The following is a 19,493-nucleotide window of genomic DNA, read 5'->3' as shown; positions in this document are numbered from 1 at the left end:
AGCACAGAGTGGCTTGTAAGTTCCATTTTTTCTCTCCCACAGCATGTCCTGAGGGGAGCCCAAGATCCCCTATGTGTGATTTTCACTCAGGCCATTCTGAAAGGGAATGTGCCCCCTAGTATCTAAAGCAATAGATACCAACCTTTATGGCTTGTGTGTCACAAGTTAAGCCCCAAGTACAACGCTGATCCCCACCACCTTGAAGGTGTAATTGCTAGAGTGAGTGCTGAGGCACCAGAATGAAGGCAGGGAGGCTCAGACTGTGAGAGGAGGCATCACTGCCAAATGCCAGGTTAATCCTTCCCTGGCCTTTCAGCTACTGCAATTTTACATGGTAAGCAAGAATCCAAGCCCCCTGAGTTCAGCAAGTTTCAGGACATGGAAGGGTTAGACACTTCTCAGAGCAGCTCCTGCTGCCACTCTTCTCCATGCAGCAAGATGCTTGAGTCCCCATTCCAGTAACTCCCTTTATTGAGCACCCAGGGTACACATGCCACACACAGCAGCTGCCATGTCACTTGTGGCACATGTGTATGGGCTCACCACCCCTAATTTTCTGATTTTCTTAGACCTAGAAGTGAGTAGATTCAGGCTAGATATCAGGAGGCACTACTTCACAGTCAAGGCAACTAGGATCTGGAACCAACTTCCAAGGGATGTGGTGCTCGCTTCTACCCTGGGGGTTTTCAAAAGGAGGCTAAATAATCACCTAGCCAGGGTCATTTGATCCCAGCATTCTTTCCTGCCCACGGCAGGGGGTCAGAGTTGATGATCTGCTCAGGTCCCTTCTGACCCTACCAACTATGAAACTATAGTAATTTTTGATGCAAAGATGATGCCTGGATGGATGTGGGAGTGAGCATTGTACAGAGTTCTGCAGCAACTTTCACCACAATTTGTCCTGCTCTATATGAATTATTGAGATTGTCTCCTGACAGCAGCCAAGCCCCATGCTGAGTAACTGCTCTGAGTTCTTGCTTGCAATCTGGACCCAGGCACAGTCAGTGGCTCTTCTTCCTGAGGTTAGAATTTAGTAGGCAGTATTGACAGGTCAGGATACTGAACCCACTGTCCTGCATATGCCTGAAGTAGTCTTCACCCACCTTGGAGTAAGCTTGCGGTTTTCTTTCCTGTGAAGTGGTAGCAGACAGTTAGAGCAGTACAGAGCTCCCTGTTCTCTGCTCCTTGACTTCATCAGGCTATAAGACACAAGTGCCACTCAGCCAGCTGCTCTCTGGATACTTGTTTCCCTATTAACTTTTTTCAGTACTAGGTGTCTAAGTGGGAGCTCCCCCAAACAGCTATATTATGAAGACTGCTCTCACTCTGGAACAGTGCCAAGGGCCCTATTTACACAGATAAGTATTTCACAGCCAGCCTCTCTGGTGTTTTGGCTTAGCACAGACCAGGGTGTGAATTAAAGGGGAGCTCAGGGGGGCTGAGCCCTTCCGTAAGAGATGAGAGCTCCCCTGTAAAATTTCAAAATAATAACCTGGGGGTTCTCTGATCAAATTGCTCCTTCACTTAGGTGGACTTATTAATTAAAGTACCAGTTACATTTTTTTTTGCAGCCCACCCCCTCCCCCCAAGAGTCAAAGTGTAATTCAAACCCTGGCACAGATCAGCCTTTCCATATGTTGTACAGACTTTGTTCTCGGCCAGTTCAGCACAACTAGTGTAGTTTCCCCATTAACTAAATGAGCTTCCCTCCCTCTCCTGGCACTAGGAAGGATTCTGCAGAACAGAGCTGTAACCTGCACTCATAAGCTGTATCAGGTGAACCTCTGATTTCTCCCTACCCCTGGCTCCCTCATCCCAGCTTTCAGGGATTATAAATCACATTCTCATAATCCTCCAGGACTCTAGAATGAGGTTTCACCTCCGTCTGGCACCCCCTAAGCATCCTGTCAGAAGCTGCCCTTCCTCCCCTCCTCAAGGCCTCCAGGATTGAGTTACCTTTTTTATTCTGTTTTCTTTGCCTTAAGACCATGGGCAGCCAACCAGATCTGAGGCACCAGGTTCCTCTTAATTCTGTGTTAGGCAGCAAGACCTCAGTTTCAGATTGGTTCCTACATCCTTTAGCCAGTTTGCCAGCTACCCCTAGGAGTTGGTAAGTAAGTTGACTTTATCTTTTGCGCCTCCAAGAATGTGCATTTTCCATGGAGAGCTGAGATGGATATACCCATTACTGTTCTTGCAGGGTGTGCCCTTGAGGGTTAGAATGCAGCCATTCACCTTCTGATCAGGTCTGCTGCCATAACTACTTTTCATAATGTAATGCAAAATCTATGCGCAGAAGGGAAGTGTGGTCCCAAATCATCAATATCTAAGGCTGCACTCACTAGGTATGCATGTGTACCGTGGAGCTCCAGTTGCTCTGCTGAGTCTTGGCCCTTTTGTATAATAACACTTTGCACTTGCTCAGCACCTCTTATCTGAGGATTCCCCTTTACTTTGCAAGAGAGGTACATCATTATATTACTTGGAAAGCTGAGGAGGTTGGAAGGGTGAATTCCTAAGGATACACAGCACACTGCTGGCAGAGTTGGTGACAGTGTGTTACACATGGGGTGTCTTGCAGGCTGCTGTGTACAGAGCTGGAATTAATTAACATCATGTGAAAATGTGGACTCAATGTTGCTAATGTAACTAGCTTGGGTGTTCCACCAACACAACAGGAGTAGCCACAGGAAAAATGTGTCAGAGGTGGTAAGGCAGCTGAGGTTCTCTTTCATGTCTCTGGCTACGTGAAGATGGAAACTAGGGCACTACAGGTTCACATGTGACAGTCTCATACATGGTAATGTGTAGGGTGTGTGAAGCAGGCCCTATTTGATTAGGATTCAATCTGAATCAAGGACAGTGATTTGATTCGCTGATCACCATCCCTGATTTGATATGGCCAAACCCAAATCTGAAGATTCGATACTGATTTGGAGAATCAGCGATTTAGACATAGACACAGCTTTAAAAGTTTTTTCTACAGACCTTGAGGTAGCAGGCACAGTTCGTGAATGCTATGATGCTGGGGCATATGGAGCATCCCACAGGAGTGCAGGGCCTCCACATGCTCGGTGGTGGACCCGGAAGTGGACCAGAAGTGCTTCTGGCCCACTTCCAGGTCTGCTGCAGAGCGCACTGGGGAGCCCCACCCTCCTGTGCTTCTGTGGGACACTCTATGCACCCCAGCATTCACAAGCCCCTGCTACCTAGAAGTATGTAGAAAAAACATTTAAAGCTGTGTCTATGTCTGAATCACCAAATCTTTTTTAATTTCTCTGAGTTGATTCAGAGGGTTTTGATTTGATTCGGAGAGATTAAAGGGTCCTCTGATTCAATTCCGATTCAAAGATTTGGCCACTGAATTGGGCTGAATCGAATAAGGGACTGAAGCTTTGCACAGCCCTAGTAATGGGACACCTCATTCATTCAGGAGAATAGTAATGGACAGAGACTCTGCCCTCCCCAGAACAGATAGTCTTGCGCCAGACCAGACTTTTCCTATGTGTCTGTCCCCTCCCAAGAGGTCCCCCCCTCTCCTGAAAAGTCCCCTTCTAAAGTAAGAGAAAGGAGCTGAGTCCTCTCATTGGGGAAATTCTCCAAGGCACTGTTCTGGCCCCTTCTTGCTATTGCTGGGGCCCCGGTGTAGCTCTGACAGCTCCCCAGCTCAGCTGTTCACGTTCTGTTGTCACCACTGCACTAGTTCCTAAGGTGCCATGGAATCTTCCAGTCTAAACAGCACTGACATGTCTAATGCACAAACATGCCCCAATCTATTTTTGTCCTCCAAATCTTTCTTCCTTACCTCCCCTCAAAATTTTGTCACTACAGAGCAGCAAATCTTAACAAGCTCTCTATCTAAATGGCTCTGCAGAGTATGTGAGCAATGGAGGGGCTCTTGTGTCTCTGTTCTTGCTTTGGTGCTGCAGGAAGTGCTTGTTAGTGCAGACAGGTCCTCCTCACCTCTCCACTTCCTTACCTACCACACAGGGATTTCTGGGCAGCAAACTAGGTACTACCCAAGGCAACCATCAACTAATTTTGTGCAGTTGAAGCAAGGCTGACGAGTAGGAAAATGTGAGATATGGATGGGATGCCTCTACATGTTAAGTGTTGCTGGCCCAAGGCCTGATTTCCCTGGAGTTGCCCCTAACAGAGAGGATGGACAGATATGATATGGATGACCAGCTGTGGCCCCATTCATGAAATGATGGGTGGGAAAATAGGCCACCTTTCCTGGGAGTTTACAAGGCCGCATAGGGGGAGGGGCGGGTGCCACACTCTGCTGTGAAAATGGCACCTGGCACTACGTTCAAACCACAACATTGGGTGCAGCCACCCCAAATTTGGTAGGTCCCTACCTATCATCCAATGCAGTATGCATGAGTCTGCTCTGAACAGTCATAGAATCATAGAAATTAAGGGCCGGAAGGAACCTTGAAAGATTGAGTCCAACCCTCCTGCTCTGGGCATGACTCTGGGCACCATTCTACCACAGAAACTAGACAGTCAGAGACAAGATACTGGACAGATGAAGCCACAAAGCCTCATTTAAGGGATGAGGAATGGGGGCACCATGGTAGCAGCCTACAGTAATGGTGCTCAACCTTCTGGCCCCATAGGCCAGATAAATGGTGTGGAGCAGTTCTGTAAGCCAGATCCTGTAGGTGGGGTCAGTCCATGAGCTGGATCCAGTACGGGATCAGTATGCGAGGTCAATCCATGGGTGCAATCAAGTGGGATAGAACCCAGAGAGTCTAATGAACAGATCTATGTCATCCTGGCGAGAAGCGGCCAGTGGTGTCCCACAGGGGTCAGTGCTTGGTTCAGTACTTTTCAACATCTTTATCACTGAGTTGGATGTGGGGGTGAAGAGCTCACTGGCCAAGTTCATGGATGACACCAAATTATGGGGAAACATGGTCATGCTTGAAGATAGACTTGTGCTGAGAGAAGCCCAGACTAGACTGAGTGGGCCTAGGACCAGCGTTCCTTCTAAGCTGTGTGGCATGCGTGGCTGCGCAGGTGTACCTGGCAGCACGGCATAAGCGTGTCTGCATGGCCGGGCAGTTTAGAGGGAATGCTGCCTAGCACAGTGATTCCCAAAGGGTGTACCACAGCACACTAGTGTGTTGGGAGAGTGGTGGAAGTGTGCTGCAAAAAATGATACTTTTAGCAACATCAGATCTAGCCCATGGAGATCCCCGTGGGTCTGAAAATCTGGCAATGGAGAAGTAGTGGCAATTAACACTGCCATCACTTCTCCACCACCAAATTTCCAAGCTCTGCGAGGCTTGTACAGTGGAACTGAGACTCAGCTGCTCCTGCCCTGCATGAATGGATCAGGACGTGGCTATGCTGTTCCTCTGCAGCTGGATCAGGCCCCAGCTGGTCCAGCACTTTGCTTAGTACTGGGCTCATGGACTGGATCTGGCCCATGAACCATCATGGCACCACTCATCTGACCCACAGGTCCAAAAGATTGGGTACCATTGTGCAAGTCTTACACACACGTGCACATGCACACAGAAAAAAAGTGTGCTCCAGGTATCCAAAATTTGAGAAACACTGGCTTAGGGAAAGGCCAGAGTGGAGTTGGCCTCACCCTGGATCAAAAGACACTGCGAGGTGTGCAGTAAAGGGGAGGTAAAAGGCTATATTTCCAAGGAGATCCTGTGGAGCATTGTTCATTAGATATACTTCATCAAGAGGGGTAAGGCACTCACCAAATGAAACAGACCACTGAAAGAACAAGATGCGGCAGGCAAGTGGGAAAGATATAGTGCTTACTCAGTCCAGGGAACTCTGTATCTTTCACCTCAGCCTGAAGGAGGAGCTGGTACTTGCTCACACACAGGAGACAGAACTTAGAATCATAGAAAATTACAGTTGGAAGGGACCTCATGAGGTAATCTAGTCCAGCCCCCTACCCAAAGCAGGATCATCCCCAACTAGATCATCCCAGGCAAGGCTTTGTCCAGCAGTGTCTCAAAAACCTCCAAGGATGGAGAATCCAAAACCACTCTGAGTAACCTGTTCCAGTGTTTTACTACCCTCCTAGTGAGATTTTTTTCCTAATATCTAACCTAAACTTCCCTTGCTGCAACTTGAGACTCTTGCTCCTTGTTCTGTCATATGCCACCACTGAAAAGTCTAGTTCCATCCTCTTCTGAACCACCCTTGTTGACAGCTGCTATTAACTCCCCCCTCAGTCTTCTCTTTTGCAGACTAAATAAGCCCAATTCCCTTGACGTCTCCTTGTAAGTCATGTCCCCCAGCTCCTCCACCCTCTGCTGGACTTTCTCCAATGTGTCCACATCCTTTCTGTAGCAGGAGTTCCAAAACTAAACACAATACTCCAGATGTGGCCTCACCAGTGCTGAATAGAGGAGAATAATCGCCTCCCTTGATCTGCTGGCAATCCTACTGATGCAGCCCAGTATGTTGTTAACCTTCTTGACATACTTGGGGTGCTGGAGACAGAACATTCCTAGGTTTTCTGCCTGTGAAGCTTGTAAGGCTGTAAACAGTCTCTAGGGGAAGAGACAGGGATGCCAGACTGTCAGCTAACTCAAGAATGAGGTGTGGGGAAAAGGCTCTCTCTGACTTCAGCCACAGACATGTTAGGGGCCTGATGGGCCCCTCACATTTCTAGATGCTAAGAGATGAGGGACTAAAGACTCACTGCTCTATGGTAACTTGGAAAGGAGTGTCCTTTCCTTCCTCCTTGTTGGACTGAATTAGAAAGAAATGCACTGAGCCCACTCCAGCTGCACGAAGCAGCGTGCTGTTCCTCTTCCGTGACTTTCTGTGAACATAAACCTCTTACAGACCCAGCTGCTGGCCAGACTCAGACATTTCCCCATAACCTTTCAGCCTATGTACAGCACTCTCCACGTGTGTCCCAATAGTCCTGCTTCACCCTATCCACACACCCATGATCCTTTGGGAAGTGCATAGAGAGGGCTGGAGGAAAACAAAGGATCCCTTTCTTTCTAACAGGCACAGAGCTGTCCAGAGCTTCCATACCTCTGCTTGCCATGCAAGAGTGGATGCAGAGAGTGCAGAGGTCCGCCCAGCCCCCAGTACTGCTATCGTCTCGCCATCATCATCGACCACTTTGAAATCCAGGTCTTCATTGTATTTCCTTCGCTTTACCTGGCGTCCTGAGCGTCTCTTCTGCATACCAAACAAGGAAGGCAGTCAGGGAAGGAGAGGAGCAGAGACAGTAAAGCAGGAGCCTTACTCTTGTACCATACTCTGACCACAGGAATTTGGTGATGTCAGGAGAAGGTGAAGGTTGAGAGAGCCCCTAGCATAGGGTGAATTCCAACCCCACCCAGATCAACAGGTCAATGGTGTCACAGGGGGCAGGATGCAAGCCAACTACAAGGTTGTTCTCAATGCTTTCCAGTGATTGATGTGTCCATTGGTTCCTCAATGACAAGTTTTCTAATGATCTGTCCCGATACCCCTGTCAGGCTCCAGCATCTGCACTCTGTCATACAGCAGGACTCGTACAGATACTTCTAGCTTCCAGCTTGGAGCACAAGGGCTTGCACCTTGATGTTTCAGCCCTATTTAGTTGGATGCTAACACATTGGACCCAATCCTGAGCATTTCAGGACTACTCCTGGCTTGATGCACAGGGGTCTCAACTTTTCCAAAGCTACTAAAGACATTTAGCATCTCCTAGGACTACCTCTTCTACATGCTTTTTTAGCCTGGTTCAGAGATAAAGAATGTTAGGCTGGGAGCTCTTCTTTCCCCTTTAGGGTAATGGTCTTCACTTTCACTTAAGCTTTATACCACTAGCTAGAAACCTCATGGAGGCCTCCCTACTCAACACTGCTCTCTAGGACTTCTCACTGTTGAGAGAATGCCATAAGCTCTGAGCTTAATGTACTGGCACTGCACTACTTTTGGTCAAGACCTAGATGTATAAAGGACTCCAGCCAGCTGGGGAGATCAATCCAAGTCACCTGGAACCAGTGCCTTGAACATACCTGGCTGTCTGCAGACTCAATGGACTCCTCAGGGCTCTGCACAGAGGGGTTCAGCAGCTCATGATCCAATTCCAAACTCTCCACTGGCATCTCATTTTTCCTCTTTCCTTTCTTCTTCTTCTCCACAGGGGTTGGTCCTTGCTCCCTCCTGCCAGAACAGAGTAACAGTTAAGCCCCCTTGCCCCTCAGAATTCAGAAGTTTGCATTTTAGGAAAGAGACCAGCAAACTCCTGTGCCTGTTGCACTTTAATTCTTCCTTGGCATGTCCTCTGCTCACACACCATTGGATCACCAGGATGGTTCAGGAAGCACCAAATGCCAATGGGGGAAAGCTTCCCTGAGGCAAAGCCAGCACTGCACTAGGCTTCAGAGGAACAGCACAGCATGGATACTACCAGAGAACAGGGCTCATACTTCTTCTGTTGTCTGGGTACCAGGGTATTAAGCTTATAACTCATACAGCTTTTTTGCTGGTGCCAGAGCAAGTGGCTTGGGAAAAAAGGTCCTGCTCACCCCAAAACTGTTAAAAGCTAGAAGCCAGGCAGCTTCTTCCCACTGCCTAGCCCAGGGGTTCCCAACATTTATGCGCTCAAGGGTACATTCAAATTTAAAAGAAAAAACAGGAGGCGCTAATATGAATATTAAATTTTAGCAGTTTTTGTTGGAATAATGATTTCTACTGATTGTGAAAATGCACATGGGCACCTGAATAAACCTCAGGGGGAGGGCGAAGGTGCCATGGCGCCTACGGGCACCCTGTTCAGAACCGCTGGTCTAGCCTATGTGCTCCAGAGTAGACCTTGGACAACCACCATTAAGAATCCAAAAGAGAGGTGACTTTCAACCTTGGTCTGTTCATGGCCTCATTTCAATGTTATGTGACCTTTGTTCATCTACCCCTCCCTGAATACCATGGAGATAGCACTTTTCCAATTCTTTGAGGCCCTCAGGCTGAAGATATTATAATCAACTGTCATTACTGCAGAACATAACATTAGAAGTGCTATCTTCATCTCATGAAACTCATCATCTACATCAGGGGTTGTCAACTGGGGGTATTCATACCCCTGGGGTTATCTGAGAAGGCTCTAGGGAGTACGCACAGGTGGGGACAGAGTGCTGCCATGCAATGTGCTGCCCCGCCACCAGTATCTGGCCGCAAGCTGCCACCCGTCCCTCCCCACCCGGGTTGCTCAGCAGCCAGGGGTACACTGCCCCACGTCTGGCTGCTGGGGGGGGTACAATGATCCAAAAAGGCTGAAACCCCCCGATCTACACATTACAGATAAGATGACTGTAATCAGGCTCCTAGCACACAGCCACATAGCCCTCCACCAAGCAAAGTCAGGGTGTCTCACCATCTATGTGCATCTATCTGCTATTATTCTCCCAAATGGATGAATGACAGCAATTGACAATCCTTGGGATGGTATAGGAGAGAGCCCAACCTAGCAAACACGTATGGTTCCTATGCAATGGGTTAATGCTATGTGGAAGATAGCATAGGAATCAATCTGTCCCCAAACCCATGAGGATTTCACAAGTAGTCTTGGGCCTTTGGAATCTGATGCTCCCAAAAAATTGGAGAAAAGTCATACCTGGGAAGTCACTGGAGCAAATTATGAACATATCAATTTGTGATTATCAGGAAGAAGAAATGCTGATCACAAAAAGCCAGCATGGATTTGTTAGGAACAAATAATGCCAAATCAGCTTGCTCTTTGACAAAGTAACTAGTTGTGTGGATGAAGGGAATGCAGTGGATGTATAATACCTGGACTTCAGTAAGGCTTCTGATAAAGTCCAATCTGACATTCTCTCAAGTAATGGTTCAATATAAAATGGCAGGAGGTTTCAAGTGGGGCTCCTGTTACCTGAAGAGAGGGGAACAGCTGCAGGGAGAGCTTCAGATGGAGGAAGGCTGCTCATTAGAAGCTTCAAAAGAGCAGGCTCAAGGGCTTGTAAACTGTAAGTTGGGGAGCTAGCAGGTCTGCAATAATAACAGTCAGAGAGCCATGCATGGGAAAACTAAACACTGCTGCATCAGCTAGGGCCCAGGCAACAGCAGTAAACTGTTACAGGTGAAGCCAGCAAGCGCAGTTAAAGAACACCTGTAACCAACCCAGAGAAGTCACCTGAAAAGGGGCAGAGCCTGGGAGATAGATATGCCAGAATTTGAGCTGGGGCAGGTGGTCTACTCCAGAAGCTCAAAGGGAAAAGAATTCTGTTGAGATGTGGCTGTTGCTGGAGGACTGCTGAAGAGCCAACAGGCTATCAGGGAAAAAGCCCTGCATTGAGAGGACTAGCCCAACTGAGCTAGTGCTTAGGACTGCAAGTAAAGAGCAGAGAGCTTGCAAGAGGGGAAGCTTCCTCTTAAAGGGGTTAGGCAATTTTCCTTTGTTGATGTTCCTTTCCTAGAAAGGAGCTTGTGTTAAGCAGCTGCTTGACCTGTTGTTATGTTATACTGATGATTTAGGACAGTGGTTGTCAATCAGGGGTACACATACCCTTCAGGATACTTAAAACAGTCATAGGAGATATGTGGAACTCCATGTGTGTTCATGCAGCTGCAGTGCAGCATGCAAGCAGCCAGGAGTGCAGCCCAGCCACATAGAGAGCAGCTGAGTCCAGCAGGTAAGTTTTGTTGTTGGGGGGGAAGGAGGGGCTGCCTAGCTGGGGGGAGGCATGGGACTGAACTGTGCAGGGGGATCCTGCCAGTATGCGCATCCCAGGAGGATGTGGGGTGGGGGTGTGCCCCTGGATCTGTGTCTGGGGCAATGCTGGGCTCTTCCTGACGGGGGCTGGGCCACGCTGTGCTCAGGGCAGGTGGCAGCACTGGAAGGGAGGTTGTGGGGGGCAATGGTGAATTTTGGGGTGGCTGCAGCCCCCCCACAGTAGCCCCACTCCTGTAGGCTCCTGCAGTGAGGGAGGAAGTGGGGCTGGAGCCAGGGTGGGACAGGGCGTGGGACAGAACCATGAGCAGCTCATCTGGGGGGCACAAGGAGGTGGGGTGCAGGGGGGGGTGACTCCTGCTGCTGCATGCACTCCTGAAACACACTGGGGGTGTGTGTCTGCCCCCAGCTCTGCCTGAAATGGCTGAGCACTAGGGTTAGAGACTCTGAGCCCAAGAGGGTGGGATCAGCTCAGAAGGGCAGATACCAGGAAGATCCTTGGGGTAGCCAGGGGGCCAGCACGAGAGACCAGGGCCAAAGCTTGAATTGGTGGGCCAGGGCTGAAGGCCCGTAGCCAGAGAAAAAAGGGGGATGAATCCAAGGAGGCTGAGGCCTTGACAAGGGACAGAACAGTGTTGAGTAAAACCTGAGTGGCGTGGGCACTGAGGATGGAAGACCATTCTCGTGTCCCTCCAAAGTCTGTCTGGGGCAAGTGGTCCTCTTGCCCACCCCCAGTTGTTACTGATACTCTGCTCCTCATCCCATTCCTTGGCCCCTCCTCCCCCCTCCCCAGGGCTGCGAGTACAGTAGACCTTCAGTGTTGCCTCACCCCCTGAAATCAGTTGGTGACTGGAGACCCTGATCCTCTACCAGAACTAGAGAAATATGGGAACCGAAGGGTAGAGAACCAGAATCCCAGCTCCAGCAGCAACAGGGGACATTAGGGTATGGTGGTGGGGGCACAGTAATCTGGCAGGGGGAAGCAGTGGGGTGCATATCTAGCAGGAGTCTAAAGTGGTGGGGGTGCTCCATTGTGGGAATACCCAGCTCTTCAGCCCCAAATCCCCACAAGCCTTTCCTTTTTACCTCTCAGCAGAGCAGAGGTAGAAACTAATAAGGGCTGGAGATCCTGACTCCAGCAGAACTGAATGCTCTCACGGCCAAGAGCTGAGGGAGGAGTAAGAGAGGAGGTTGAGGAGCTGAGGGAGGAGGTTTGGGGGGGGGGAGCATGGGGACCTGTGAAGGGGGATAAGGAGCCCCCACACTAGAACTCTCCATTCCCAAATCCCCTGAACTTCTCCTCCTCTCACTGAAACAGAGAGAGAGGACTGGAGCTAGAGAACTCAGCAACTGCAGCAGTGGTGGCTGGACTGTCCACCCTACAGGGGTGGAGGTGGGAGTGAAGCACTGTAGAATTCTGGAGGGTCTATGGGTCCCCTGCTTCCCCTCATTTCAAGAAGCACCATTTTGGTGCACTTTAGCTGCTTCTGGAACATTGCAAATGGCATGTACATCTTGTACAGCTTTTGTCCACATTCTTAGATGAATTGCATCTCATTTCTCACTACATCATGCTCAAGTGCATCCTTGGAACCAGGTAATGATGTACGAGAGAAAGGAAACTCACTGTTTCCTTTGTTTTTCTCTTTTAAGGAAGAAAATCTGCATTTTTCCGTGGTAAACTGAAAACCTGGATCTTCAATTTTAGCACAGCAGCTGCAAAGGCTCCTGGAGTCCTTTGACGGGAGGGAGCACCTGGGAACAAGCAGTTAATTGCTTAATTGACAAGTCATTAGGCTGCTTCCAGCTTTCCTCTTACGCTATGGGTACTAGTTCCCCTAGCCCCCTTCCGTCCTGCCTGCCCTCTGCTTTTTGATTCCTGTTAGGGCACTGTGTGGTTTCCCTTCCCTGCCAGACTGTGCCTGCTGGAAACTATAGGATAAGTGGTAAGGTTATTATAGCACTTATCTGTCAAATGCTTAATTGTTTTCCCTTTCCCATGCCTAGAAGGGGCATGTGAGAGAGAAGGACCATCATCACCTCCTCTCTAACACTTCCTTCTGGATCATTTAAAAGTCTCTTTCAGACACTAATGAACTGGCCCTTACAATATCCCTGCTCGGAGCTATGGGCTCCACAGGCACTGGATGTCGCTACCTGAATCAGTTACATTCACAACAGTGTTGATAATGTTCTTCCATGCTGATAACAGAAAAGATCCACTGCTCAGTGACATACACTGAGTGCAAAATCTCTTTTTTTTTTTTTTTAAAGTCATGGGGAGCTGAAGTGACTGCTCTGTAGATCATAAAACAAGTTTCTGGCACACTAAGGAGTAAAATGCACACATCCAAGCTTCCAGGCCTGGGCTTAACCACAATCATCCTTTGTCAGGGCTTGCTGCCCCAAGAACAAGGCAGATAACATGTTCTACACTGGTAGTATTTCAGAAAGACAGATGAACTCTGCAGGCCAAGAGGGATTAAAAAGTCACAGCTGAAAGCCAAGCAAAAAATACTGTATTGGTCTGAAAGTTCACTAGACATGACCCTGGCTCTGCACAAGGGTGCAAGCAGCAGGCACAGCCTCCTAGGCCCCACCTCCTACGAAGAGCATCCTATTGCATCTATAAAACCAAGGGTGCAAATTTGTTCTCCAATATAACCCAGGTTACAGACACAAAGAATGAGCAAAGAACAAAAGTGCTACTGTAAGCCAGGTGAAGCAGGGCACAATGTTATAGGGCAGCAGAGGGGTAGACAGACTCTTCTAGTTGGGGTGTACAAGATTGGCTGGAGGCATTCAGCCATCTCCTCAAGTTTGGGTCTCCTATTCACAAATAAAGGCTATAGCACAGAAGTCCTGAGCTACTAAGCCATGAGCAACACAGCGCAACATTTACTGAAAATCCCCAAGAAGCCTGGGACAAGCCTTTAAACCCTGGCAGACAAGATGCTCGGACCAGGAAGGAGAGCAAGAGTCAGCTCATAGGCATATCCTGTCTGCAGCTCCACTAAGGGCTCTGCAGGACAATTTCAACAGCACAAATTGTACCTGGAAAGACACTGGGGGAAATGCAGGCCCCAACAAACTGGTGTCATACACACCTTGCTTGGTGAACTATACCAGCAAGACTCCTTCAGAGAAGGTACTGAGCTGATCCCCATCAAACAAACATGCAGTCAGCCATTCCAATGGAACAAACAAACTAAAATACTCTGTCCTCTCCAGACATTAGATGAAGAGCCACTTTTTGCCCTGGCTTATCAGCACAGCAGCCTGCTTCTCCTCACAGCTTGCTTCTTCTCCCTGGTCTCTCTTCTGGGAGCTGAGTCTGAGTTTGAACTCACTTTTGAATTTAGCCCTCCTTCTTGTGAGAAGCCCACATTGGTGTGCAGATTCTGATTGATGGTGAGCTCAAAGAAATACATTTGCAAAGCCAGGTACCAATGGGTTAAATCCAAGGTTGGCTTTTTGCATTGCTTATAACTATATTAAAGGGGCATGATCAGTGACCAAAGTAAAGCAGTCCCTGAGGAAATAATACTGACTGACCCTGACAGTGGTAATCAGGGCCTCTGAGGGCTCGTGGCAGAGCCGGGCAGTGAGGATTGCCCCAGCCCTCCTAGCTTGGCAATCGCATGGCATCTGTCACACCATTCAGCCCCAGCTCGCAAACAGCACGCAGTACCCTGCCAACTCACACTGAACCTGCGCCATGGGGCAGCTGCCAGGTGTGGGGGGGATGATCTATGCTGTCCCCCACTGCCCGCGCTGAGCAGGGGGCTCTGCCACAAGCCCCCAGAGGCCCTGATCCCCGCTGCTGCAGCTGGTGAGTGCAGGTTTGTTTTTTTTGAAGTGCCAGGAGGATGGGGCCAAGCAGGGAATGGGACTGGGCAGGGCAGCCATGGGGGCTTCTCCTGCAGCTCATCCCACCCAGGGAGAGGCAGGCACAGCCAGGAGGATCTCACTGGCTGATCCGAATCAGCGCCAAATAGAATAGGGACAGTGATTCAAATGACCAAATCAAATCACTGTCCTCCAAATTGGCAGAATCTGAATCCAAATTGAATACTGCCCTATTCGCACAGGCCTATCAGGTATGTATCAAACTTTGACACTGCATTTAGTTTTTGGAAATCAATGTAAAACTGGACTGTTCTGTTTAGAACGAATACAATCAGTTTAGGAACTAACACCTGAAGACACTTCAATCATCTTCATATCCATCATATTCTGTACTTCCTCTCTCAGCTTTCTATAATCACTCTGATATTCTGGAGAGTCCCTTTTGGATGGGGCACTCAGGTTTCAACACTGTAAGATGACTAATGAGGGTGGTTCTCCCAGGTTTGGTCATGAACACATCAGGGAAGTCCCTCAGTGCCCTCTCCCTTGCCTCCATTTGCTGAGATGTCGGCAGATTCTCCTCATGGGTGACCATATCAGTTGGGAATTGAACTGTTTCCTGTACATTTCCCTTACTTGCTGACAAATTAATTAAAGCATAAAGCATTTCTTGAGTAATCCACGGTTTCAGGAAATTGACATGGTATATCTGGGACTCAACTCACTTCCCTACCCTACTTGGTGCACTTCATAATCTACCTCCCCAACTTGCCTTACAACCTGAAAGGGCCCCTTCCATTTAGCCAACAGTTTGCTTTCTGACAAGGGGAGTAACAACAGGACATGGTTCCCAGGTTGCTATACCCAGAGTTGGGCATTCCTATTGTGGTGTCATTCTTGGGTTTGTTAGGAATTTCAGAAATTCATTTGGTCTAATGCTCCCACAAGATCCAGCTACATACTGGATCCAGCTACATACTGTACTCATTTTGAGCTCTCAGACCTCCTAAAGGAAGTCTAATATACCCCAGGGTTGTCTCCAGTACAGAAACTCAGAAGGTGAAAGCCCCACTGATAGAAGTCTCCTGGATCACAAACAACAAATAAAGTAAAAGTGTATCCAATTTCTGGGGCTCTGCTGTCACAAGCTTCCTCAGCATTCCTTCCAAAGTGAGCTGGGAGAAAAACTGTTCCCTAGGGTGCCCCAGAGGAGGACAAGGAGCAATAGCCATAAACTGTTAGAGAATAGTTTCAGGTTGGATGTAAGGAAGAACTACTTTACAGTAAGAGTGAGCAAAATCTGGAATAGACTTTCCAAGGAGGTAGTGCAGCCCCCAACCTTGGAAGTTTTCAAGAAGAGATTGGACAGACACCTTGCTGGGATCATTTGATCTCAGCAGTATTCCTGCCCAGAGCAGGAAGGTTGGACTCTATGACCTTTTGAGGTCCCTTCCAGCCCTTAATTTCTATAATTCTATGAGTCCTGGGTCTTGCAGAAAAGAGTAGGAAAGACCAGAGAGATCAGGAACCCTTAGGACTGACTAGATGAGATATTACTCTTTGACCCAGTATTGTTTGGACCTTGGTTTGTATTATGTCAGGAACATCAATAGGTCAGAAAAGGAAGGCCTAGTAAAAGGGCAAGGCCTTGTAAAAAGTCTGGTAAAGGGGTTGGAGTACAATTAAATGGTTCTAGGGAAAATTTGACAGAACTGAGCTCCTTGAACATTCAACCTGACAGAGAAATACTACTATAGGGGGAGGGTGGAAAGGGCCTGATTTTTTTAATACAGCGGTAAAGAGAAGACTGTCAGTACTCTGCTTTATGGCAGGTTGGCCTTGGTGAATGGTCTGGTGATGGACACTCACTTAGATGCCCAGTTTCTCCACTTTGAATTACAAGGGGATGTTCTGATGAAGGTCACTTGAGGCAGAACAACAAGGACTTGGAAGTCCCAGTTGTTTGTTCCAAAATTGCAATCAGGTATTGAATACTGTAATCATGTATTGAAAGTATATCAAGTATTGTGATATACCCTGGGTAAAATATCTGGGGGTTCAGAAAATGAGAGTATACTTGTAGTGGGTGCTATTTTGCCTTGGTTAAAAGGGTCCATACCTCTTGTAATTATTGGGGCATAAACATGGTGCCCTGGTCTGTTAAGATTTCCTGGGGAATGCCTACCCATGAAAGTATTTTCAATAGTTGGGTAGCCACTGTTTGGGTCAAGGCATCACAAATATGCCTCAGGACATTACAGCTCAAGGCATTACTACAGCCTCAGGATATCAGGTAGTATAATCCACTACAACCAAGGCAAAATAGCACCCACTACAAGTATACTCTCATTTTCTGAACCCCCAGATATTTTACCCAGGGTATATCACAATACTTGATATACTTTCAATACATGATTACAGTATTCAATACCTGATTGCACATAAGGGGATCAGTTTGTACAGGCTGACTGACCCAGTTTGGCTCAAACTTGCCCTAATGAACTGAATGCTGGCCCATGAGGGTGTCAGCTAGACACCCAGCTGGATTCAGAGGTATTCTGTTTATCTGCGTACTTTTTTATTGTTACTTTAAACTGATTCCTGGCATACAAAGATGTCAGCCTCTCCATGCTGATCAGCTGGGTTAGGTGTGTCACGTTAATCTATGTGTGTGTATTTGACTAATTTAGTGGCTGGAGGAACCTAGCCCCACTGAAACTGAGTCCTGCAAGATAGCTACATTGGGGGTGAGGACTTGCAGAAGGGAAAAATACAGCTCCATACAGAAACACCACTACACACAAGCAGCACATTGATAAAATTACAAAGACCCTAGAAATGTATCCTTAATAAATGAGTGCACCCCAAAGTGATAGGCAAATCTAGTAACACCTTCCCCCTTAAAATAGTTCCTGGGGGAGGTTTCCCTTGCTGCTTCTCCAGAACAGGCTCCCCTCAGAGCCTGTGAAAGCCCTTAAGTGGTAAGCACCCCAAAAGGTGCTCCACCACAGGAGGGTATCTCAGTGTGCATGCCCCTCTTCCCTCGCTGCAGCAGCCTGCAGCCAGGCTACCCTCCAGCCATACCTGCTGCCCTGCATTTGGGGCGTCTGAGCCCTGTTAGCTCCCCCTCTTCCGCTGCCTATGGTCCTAGCCCACCACCACTAGGTAAGGCATTGGGCCACCACCATTTATTTCCACTGTCTGGACCCTATCAGTTTTAGGACCTAGATAGGATCTGGGTTACATGTATGTCCTCTAGTATCATCAGCTGGTTGGAATCCCCAAGCCACTTGTGGATAAATGTTTGTTCAGAGCCCATATCCACTAGGCATCCACTAGGTATCTTAGACAAGAAACAAGGAGTCCTTCTGCCCTAGGGCTTCTGTCTGGACCACTAAGATCCATACCTGCATATTGCTGCAGTCTATCTGTGGCATTCTTTGCTCCAGTGGCCTGGTTTCCACAAGTAAAGCAGACAAAGAATTCCCCTTTTTCTCTATGGGTAATACACGAAGGAGATTTTTTATTTACTCCAGAACAGTAGCCCTGTATTGTTGAACTCATCCTTGTCTATGTGGGGACAGGGGCAGGAGTCCAGGATCTGGTGCAAGACCTCTACCCAAAGACCCCAACCATATGAGGTCCTTGCCTCATTGGGTTTGGGTTCTTTGGTTCTGCAGGATTTTCTGCATTTTAACTTGACTTCCAGGAAGTTTTTGACTATGTGAATCCCCTTATTGATATCCTTAGCCAAGTGCCTGAAAATGCATTACCTGGGCCCCACGGGTAATACCTTCTGAAAATACTCCAAGGTTATCAATGCTACTATTTCTGTGGCTGAGTAGGGCTCCAGTTTAAGTCAGTAATTACCAAGCTCCTTGAGGTTCTGGCAACCACTCAGGGTCAGAAGTCTCAGTTAAACTATTCTTTCTTGAACCAGCACTGGTATGTCTTTTATAAGACCCAGGTGGACAAAGATGGTGGCTTTGAGGGTTTCACAGTCCTGAGCAGCCATAGCTTCCAGGCCCTGGTATGCTCCCCGAGTCTCTTCTCTCAGGTAAGGAGCCAGTTTACTGGCTGACTGACCCTGGGGTCATTGGTACATACCAACTACCTGTTCAAAAGTTTCCAAAATGCCCTCAAGATCATCCCCTGACCTCATCTTTGTGAAGGTTCCACACCCCTCTGTCTGTGTTTGGATAGTGGCATGAGATTATCTGCACTTCCCTTATCTGGACTGGGTTTTAAACTTCCCTATATAAGGCCAGCAGAGGGATTTCTTTTTTCTGCGCCATGATTGGGCAAGGTTGGGGGGTGGGGAAACTACTCTCCAGCCACCCTGTTGCAATGGTCCCCTTTCCAGCTGAACCCAGCCCCTGCTCAGCGTGGCTGGCTCTGGTGCTTCACCACCACTGAACAGTGGAGAAAGTAGCACCAGCAGGCAGGGGAGTTGGGGGGAGTGAGAGGGACAAGGAGGAAAGGGGTCACAGAAGACAAGGAAGGGAAGTAAAGATGAGGCAGGGAACCAATGCTCTGAGAATTGTAAGCACTGTGGAAGAGCATTTTCCAAACCCCGAACTAGCTCCTTGGCATACCAACATTTCCCCTCTGTGTGGCACCAGAGATCAGGACTCCTACTTGCTGTCACAAGAAGACTCCCACTTTACTCCTACCTCCTTTCCACTTCTGTCCATTCCACCTCCTGTTCCACCACTTCTCCCAACTTTCCATCCTTCTTCAGACCCTTGTATGCAAATCTCACATCACACCCCTGGGCCAAACTATTGCCTTTTGACTATTCTGACCAGGTCACCGGCCTTCCTCAGTTCTATTTCTGTCATGCCCCTTTTTCCCTTCCCTGGACAACAGGCCTTCCTCCTTGATGTCCACTACAGGCCTTCTTCAAGGTCCACGCTGTACTCTAACCCTGCTCTACCTGAGCCTCTTCTGGTTTACGAAACATGCA

General features: G+C 48.3%; 1 protein-coding gene across 3 annotated transcripts in view; it reads right to left on the bottom strand.

The window, feature by feature from the left end:
- The window catches only part of CHD6 (chromodomain helicase DNA binding protein 6), a 183,262-nt gene that overhangs the window by 136,310 nt on the left and 27,459 nt on the right, over positions 1–19,493 (bottom strand). For all 3 annotated transcript variants that reach the window (XM_019550743.1, XM_019550740.1, XM_019550741.1), the window contains exons 3-4: positions 8,007–8,154; positions 7,030–7,179 (exon numbers count right to left, since the gene is read on the bottom strand). In XM_019550743.1, coding sequence (XP_019406288.1) covers positions 7,030–7,179; positions 8,007–8,154 — 298 coding nt within the window. The remainder of the gene's footprint in view (positions 1–7,029; positions 7,180–8,006; positions 8,155–19,493) is intronic.

The sequence above is a fragment of the Crocodylus porosus genome, unplaced genomic scaffold (genome assembly GCF_001723895.1).
Source record: "Crocodylus porosus isolate Cpor-Errol unplaced genomic scaffold, CroPor_comp1, whole genome shotgun sequence".
Lineage (NCBI taxonomy): Eukaryota > Metazoa > Chordata > Crocodylia > Crocodylidae > Crocodylus > Crocodylus porosus.
The sequence above is the reverse complement of the archived record's forward strand: the minus strand, read 5'-3'. Positions and strand labels throughout refer to the sequence as shown.